General features: G+C 49.6%; 1 protein-coding gene across 1 annotated transcript; it reads left to right on the forward strand.

Moving 5' to 3' along the window:
- The first annotated feature begins 6,066 nt into the window (after positions 1–6,066).
- LOC126505948 (MARCKS-related protein) lies at positions 6,067–7,451 on the forward strand. The gene has a single exon (XM_050149199.1). The coding sequence runs from the start codon at positions 6,256–6,258 to the stop codon at positions 6,856–6,858; it is 603 nt and encodes a 200-aa protein (XP_050005156.1). The 5' UTR covers positions 6,067–6,255; the 3' UTR covers positions 6,859–7,451.
- The last annotated feature ends 295 nt before the right edge of the window (positions 7,452–7,746 follow it).

The raw sequence follows: 7,746 nt of genomic DNA on the forward strand, positions 1-7,746 counted from the left end.
TGTTTCTTACTGTAGCTTCCCGTATAGCCTGTGGCATCTTCCCATCTGGTCTGGTTATCGTCATGCCCTGGATATGGTATAGCAGTACGATTCCTCAGAGGTTCTCTGCAGTGTTGGCTCTTTCAGAACATAGTGGGGAGCTGTGCCCCTCCTAAGTGGATAATCAGCGATCATTCTCCTTGTGTCTGAACCATGTTGATGGTGTTCCAACAAAGATCATAAACACCCAGAGCCATTCACTGGGGGGCTAATTTGTGGTCAAAACTGTGGAAGTCCAGAGCCAGGGAGATGGCTTAGAGGGCAAAGGCCCTTACTGCTAAAACTGGTAACCTGCTTTCCATGTTGGTACCCACCTAGTGGAAAGACTGAACTGACTCCCCACGTTGTCCTCTGACGTCCATGTGTCATGACCTGTACATGCTTTGTCATGACATGTCATACACACACATGTCCCCCCCCACACATTACAAACAAATGTAATTTTACAAGTTGTGGGAATCCACTGTCGTCAAACAGGATTCTTATACTTTTAAGGACAAGACAGCCATTGCATACGAATGTGTTGGGAATCCCATGTCCTACCTCATTCCTTACATCTTGAAGCAACACTAAAACATGCTATTCTTGGAGCTGGCATAGATAGCTCAATGGGGGAGACGATGCTTAGCATGCACACAGTGCTACAGTCTATCCTCAGCTCCCAATATAATACAATAAATTGACATTCTTACAACGTTGAATGTCACAGTTCTCTCCTGTTCTTAGGGATAAGAAGGTTTCACAGGCTTCCCCCTAGTCTGACACTATAATGGCTCTTTATGACCAGCTCCATCCCTTCTAACTCTACATTCAGAGTCAAGGAGGTTTCGTGAACCCACATGAGCCACTAGGAACCAAAATGGTCCTGAAGCAAGTCCACGTATTATCTGACTTTTAAAGGGGGACTATGGTGGCGCACTGGATTCTGGCTACAACGTGGATCCAGTGTGCAGCAATAATCGAGATGTCTACAGTACCATCCACAAGATAAATGGGTGAAGAAGATTCCTTTGGGGGAAAAGACTGGTACTGACAACTTTCTTCCAGGAACCCAACTTCCCCTTTAGTCCGTGGATTCTAAGCATGAAATCTGGCTGAGGGTGGAAATCAGAGAACGTGCTATGACTTTTGTGGTCAGCTGTCCCTTCTATTTAATGTATAAATTGAGTCAAACCCTCGTGGGCTCCCCACCATCTTGCCCTAACAGATGGATCTCTTAACTGTCTCTAGGGTTCTCTGAAGGCCAGGCCTTCCTCCTGCTGCCCCTCTGACACCTCCACTCAGTTTAAAAATTACACCTCCCAGTTTCTCCCTGTTAAGAACTACTGTACAGGAGCTACAGAGCTGGTCCAGCAGCTAAGAGCGCTGACTTCTGTTCCAGAGGACCCTGGCTAGAGCCCAGCGCTCACACGGCAGCTCACAGCCATTTGTAACCCCAGCCTCAAGGGATCCGAGTTGTCTTCTGGCCTCATGGGCACTGCATGAAAGTGGTGCAGTCATAGATGCAGGCAAAACACCCATACACTTAAAATAATAATAGCCAGCCTCTATTGTGGTGGGTTCCTACTAAGCTCATCTCTGTCACTTCCCTCGTCATTATGTTCAATGAAATGTGGCCTGGCTAGGTGTGGTGTGTGCACCTTTAATCCCAGAACCTTTCTGTTTGCTTGTTTGGTTGGTTGGTTGGTTTTTGGAGAGAGGCTTTCTCTGTAGCTTTGGAGCCTGTCCTGGGACTAGCTCTTGTAGACCAGGCTGGCCTTGAACTCACAGAGATCTGCCTGTATCTCCTTCCTGAGTACTGGGTAATCCCTGCACTTTTAAAGCAGAGGCAGGTGTATCTCTGAGTTCAAGGCCAGCCTGGTCTACACAGCAAGTCCCAAGACTGCTAGGGTTTATGTACAAAAACTCTGTCTCAAAAACAAAACCCTTGACCCCAGCCCTCTAGCTGTAGGCAACTTGATTCTGTCTGCTGCCAAGGCTGTCTGATGGCATACCTCACTTCAATCTGTGATGAATCCATGGCAGCACCTCTCATCTCATCCCTAATACTTAGCAAGAGCCATTCTATCCTTGCCTGGCCGCCTCTATCTCTTCACACCTTCCAAAAGACTTGAGCGAATGCACCACCAGGGAAGGTTTAGCCACTGCCCACATAGAGGCCTCTTCAAGGAGCCCTTGTATCCAGGTGATTGTCACTCTAAAATCCTGCTTACCAGGATCACACATGGCACCGACTACCTCCATTTAGGCCCCAAACTTTAGGGTCTCAACAGCCAGTCTCCGGGATGGAGACTTGAGGGCTGGAGGTCCCTACCAGAACACCAAGGTAGAGTGAGGCTCGGCATGGCCTTGAACGCACCGCCGGCAGACGCCGCTGGTTTGTCTCCAGATGTTTCTATCCAGTCTGCTCCTTTCTGTCTTTGCCATCACCAGATGCAGAGCCAAGGCTCCCTGCTGTGGTGCTGCTGTAACTTCCGTCTTAATCGCCTTAGGAAGGATAATTTATAAACAGCAGACTCTTACGCCGCAGTCCTGGGGCAAGGGAAGCAAAGCCAAGGTGAAGGTTCGAGTTCCCAGCGTCAGCTGAGGGGTCCTCTGCTACACAGACAGTGGCCTCTAGCTTCACTTGATAAAAGACTAGATCAAACTCTCTTAGGCCTCTCTGTTAAAGATCCATGAGCCCTGTTCCTGAAGGCCTTACCTTCATGGCTCAATCTCCTCCTCCTAGAAGCCCCACCCCTTAACCCCACCAAGGATCACGTGTCAATACAGGAAATCTGAGGGACTACAAACATGAGCACATAGCGTTTCATGCTCCTCCCTAGTCCCTTTAACATATCCTCCGTATCACAGCCAGGGTATATTTGAAGAAAATTATCCATACTTGTATCTATATAGATATATAGAAATATAGCTCATAAAGCAAAGTACAGTCCCTCCTCTTACCCAACCTCCTCCTAGCTTGCCCCACGTGGTCCTTCTCTTGCCACCCTCTCTTCCCTCCCTGCATTTGCCACACACAGAGCACCGATGGGCAAGCTCTGCTGTGTCCTGCGTGCGAGCCTTCACTCTCCCCTCTGCTTTTGAGCCCAAGCAGATGTCCCCGCTGTTGGCAATGTTCCTCCCCAGCCCTGCAGTTTCCCCGAGGGCTAATCCACCTGCATCTGGCATTGCGCCTCAAGTGACCCTTTGGGTCGACACTCCCTGAGTAATCCCTCTAATGTGGCTTCCCAAGGCTGGCTGCCACCGTCTTCAGCACCTGCCATAAATTCCAGGGGACATTAGGAAAGCAGGTCGCACGGGGACAGACATCATATCATGTCCCTCTTCTACGACACTGGGCCCCCAATGTGCCGCAATGCATACATTAAATAAACACACTTGCCCTCTGCTAATTCCAATGTCTGTTGTTTATATTATTTGAAGATAAATTAAAGAATGTACCAGAAGATGTTTGTACAAGAGTAATGAAAATGCACTCTAAATTCAGTAAGGGTTTTTTTTTTTTTTTTTTTTTTTGGCTTACACTTCAAGTGATACAAATATTTGGACAACTAGCTTAAGGTCAATGAAAAAAAGATGTTTGCCATTTTTCAAATTCTCCCCCATGTTAGCCGCCCCTTGACAAAACAGATAGGTGTTTCCAGCTGGTTGCTGTGGCCATCAAAATTTTCTCTCTTCGTCAGTCAGGAGAGCAAGAATGACGGCTGGGGAGACAAGGAAACCCTGTGGCTTGGTAAGGGTCTTGGGTAGGCTCACCAATATGCCACCACTGGTTGCTTGGAAGACAAGAGCCAAGCACATGGCTTCACAGTGCTGTCAGGGCAGACCACGTAACTGGCCAGGACCATACATGACATGAGTTCCCTGTGGGATTTCCCAGAAGCAAGGCCACTCTCACACCTCTGGGCTCTGTCAACTCATCCCCTCCTGCCCTCGGAGCCCTTCTCAGGAAAACGGTGCTTTCCGGAGCCTGGGCAGCTTCAACTCTTTAAGGGGGAGGTATTCAAAGCAATTTGCTCTGTGTGTCAACTCAGGTCTCAGGGATCCATCCCATTCCAGGGGAAAGGGAGGGGGCCCAAAGAACCAGCCCCCCCCCCCATCAGCCAATGTGGGACTCCTTTCTGGCAGAGCCACCAGGTAAGTGTCAGTCCAGCCCAGCCTCTGCTGTGTAGACAACCCAGAACATGACACGGGTCTGCGGTCCACCTTACACAGGCCTCAGCTACTCACTCCCCTCCCCACCCCCCACTGTCTCTCAAGTGCTTGCTCTTTGTTGGTCTCTTTCTTGTGCCTTGCCAGTCCCTGTCTCACTAATAATCTCTCCCTCCTTCCCCTTCCTCTCCAGTTCAGGTGATCACAGGCCCCTGATTAGACTTCATTGCAGATGCAAACCTGTCCACTAAAGGCTCATTCACTGGTCTCCAGGGAGTGGAGCACCTCTCGGGACAGTGTTCCTCCAGGCCTTTACGATGTCAAAAGCCCTTTTTAAAAAAGCACCCTGCAGCTGCTTACCCAGGACCCTTGAAATCCCCCTGCGCCTTAGAAGTTTTAGAAGTCTCTGGGCACTCACTCCCAGCTTATAGCTGTGTGTGCCAATCACACGTTCAACTAAGGATGCCTCTCCTGCAACTGGCTTTCTTGCCACCGAGGTTAGTTTTTAACATGCCAGCTGATCGTCATAAAGCAGCAATTCTGGAAGTCCTGTCCAAAGATTGTTATATATTAATGCGTCGTTAAAATAGTATATTGCAAAGTCAACATACCATTATAACGGTTAGCCTATCAAATGCTGACAGATTTTGAAAGCTCAGTGGAAACCAAATGCCATTTTATTAGAGAGGACTCAGGAAGAGGAAGAGCACGTGGACGTGGCAATGTTACAATGGAATCGGTTTGATGTATTAATGGTCTTTGCTAATACTTCCTTTTGCGAAGCAAACAGATCATATGCGCACATGTATTACATCATAAATTTACAGCTGCGTTCTGCATATATACCTCTGTACACACATAGTGCATATGTGCAGTGTACCACATGGTTGGCATGGAATAATTTACTGTGACGTATCTGATAGCCCTAGGATAATTTTACCAGGGTCTCAGCATCAACTGGGAAGCGATAGTCACATGGCCAATCAAGAGGAGAGGCTCCCAGGAGAGCTGCAACACCCATCCGAAGATAAAAGTTATGGCATATAAAATTTATTGCCATCATGACTCATATTTTAACCATCCATTTTACAATGCAAATCAATAAAGTTTTATTGAGCGGTGTAATAGGTGCAGGGTGGGTGGAGGGATAAAAGACGAATAAGGCCCAGCCCCCATCCTGAGACAGTCATAACAATATGTTTATTGTGCCCTTCTCCTGGCAAGTAAGAGGCTCTGCCCAAATGTGGAAAAATATTTAAGTCCATTCAAAACTAATAGGGCTGTTGGCTCCCAGTTCAGGATAAACAAAACTCTGCCCACGGAGAAATAGGATCGGCTGCCCTTCTGATCTAGCCCAGCAAGGCCAGTAAGTTTGACTGCCTCCCTCACAAGTGCCCTCAGACGAACTCTGCACCTCTGACATTGTTCTGGCCACACAGAGACACTGCGGGTACTTCACAGACATGGCGCCGGTCGGGCATGCTGAAGAACACGCCCCGGCTTTTCTCTGAAGATCTGTCGAGAGGTCATAAGAGATAGACACAACCTGTCTGCACGCAGCCGGGTGCACATGTGGGCTGCGCTTTTATGTAACTATTTTGGGGTGTTCAAAGAGATAAAGGGTAACACACATTTTTAAAAGAACAGGAAATCAGGGAAAAGATCAAGGAGATAAGAAAAAGATCCAGCAAGAAAAGTCAGAATTGACAAGCAAAGTCAGTAAAATGCAAAAAATCAAAACAGCGGATGAAATCGAGGACTAAAGGAATCAAACAGAGGATCCCAGAATTGAAAGATAATAGTGAAGGATTTTACCCAGAAGACGGCACAAAGGGACAGATGAATTTTAAAAAAATGAAAGTGCAGATTCTGGCGCGGAGCGCAGCGGCGGCGGGCGCAGCTAGCAGGTCGGCTGCGGAGCGGGGGTGCAGCGCGCTTTGCCCCCGTACCCCTCCCCCTCGGACGCAGCCCCACCCCTCCGCCCGCCCGGCCGTCCCAGCCGAACTATCCTCTGCGGCGCCAGCGCGGGGCGGCTCCGGGCGCCCCCAGCAGACCCCCATCATGGGCAGCCAGAGCTCCAAGGCTCCCCGGGGCGACGTGACCGCCGAGGAGGCAGCGGGCGCTTCCCCCGCGAAGGCCAACGGACAGGAGAATGGCCATGTGAAAAGCAATGGAGACTTAACCCCCAAGGGTGAAGGGGAGTCACCACCCGTGAACGGAACAGATGAGGCAGCTGGGGCTACTGGCGACGCCATCGAGCCAGCGCCCCCTAGCCAGGAAGCTGAGGCCAAGGGGGAGGTCGCCCCCAAGGAGACCCCCAAGAAGAAGAAGAAATTCTCCTTCAAGAAGCCTTTCAAATTGAGTGGCCTGTCCTTCAAGAGAAATCGGAAGGAGGGTGGGGGTGATTCTTCGGCCTCCTCACCGACAGAGGAAGAGCAGGAGCAGGGGGAGATCAGCGCCTGCAGCGAAGAGGGCACTGCTCAAGAAGGGAAGGCTGCCGCCACCCCTGAAAGCCAAGAGCCCCAGGCCAAGGGGGCAGAGGCTAGTGCAGCCTCCAAGGGAGGAGACACGGAAGAGGAGGCAGGGCCCCAGGCTGCAGAGCCATCCACTCCCTCGGGGCCCGAGAGTGGCCCTGCATCAGCCAGCGCTGAGCAGAATGAGTAGCTGGGTGGGGGCAGGTGGGTGATCTCCTAAGCTGCAAAAACTGTGCTGTCCTTGTGAGGTCACTGCCTGGACCCGGTGCCCTGGCTGCCATCCTGTGCCCAGAAAGGAAGGGGCTTGTTGTCCCCTTCCAGCCACGTTCCCTCCCTCCTGTGGATTCTCCCATCAGCCATCTGGTCTTACTCTTAAGGCCAGTTGAAGATGGCCCCTTACGGTTTCCCCAGTTAGGTTAGTGATGTGAAATGCTCCTGTCCCTGCCTCCTTCCTACCCAGGCCCCATCCCTGCAGAAGGCAATTGCTGGCTTTTCTCCCCAATTCTTTTCCAAGACGTTTTGTTTATTCTACTTCCGAAGCCCCTGAGTCAGAAGTGGGGGCTTATACACTCCCAAACCCTGAGTGTCCAGCCTTTTCCCTGTTGAGTTTTTAGTCTCTTGTGCTGTGCCTAGTGGCACCTGGGCTGGGGGAGGACATTGCCCCTGTCTGGGTTTTATAACTGTCTTACTCAAGTTCAAACCTCCAGCTTGTGAATCCACCGCCTGACTTGATAGGCAAGTATTAGGCTTTGGGGCGGGAGGAGGTCTGTGATGTGAAACAACTTTTTGTTGTCTTTTCCCCTACCATTGTTGTAAATAACTTTTAATGGCCAAACCCCAGATTTGTACTTTTTTTTTTTTCTAACTGCTAAAACCATTCTCTTCCACCTGGATTTACTGTAACATTTGGAAAAAGAATAAATGTTGTCCCTTTAAAAAAAAAAAAAAAAATGAAAGTGCAGATAAGAAAGAGCGAAGATATTTTGAAACTTGTCAACCTCTGTCTAATGGTCACTCCAGAGAGCAGAGTAAAGGAAATGGTAGAGGAGTTGTTTGAAGACAGGATGGCTGAGGATGT

Source organism: Alexandromys fortis, unplaced genomic scaffold (assembly GCF_014885135.2).
Source record: "Alexandromys fortis isolate MF-2015 unplaced genomic scaffold, M_Fortis_MF-2015_v1.1 scaffold_67, whole genome shotgun sequence".
In the NCBI taxonomy this organism is placed as follows: domain Eukaryota; kingdom Metazoa; phylum Chordata; class Mammalia; order Rodentia; family Cricetidae; genus Alexandromys; species Alexandromys fortis.

What these genes read in the sequence shown, in the direction of transcription:
- LOC126505948 (XM_050149199.1), top strand. Translation starts at nt 6,256, where the DNA reads ATGGGCAGCCAGAGCTCCAAGGCTCCCCGGGGCGACGTGACCGCCGAG.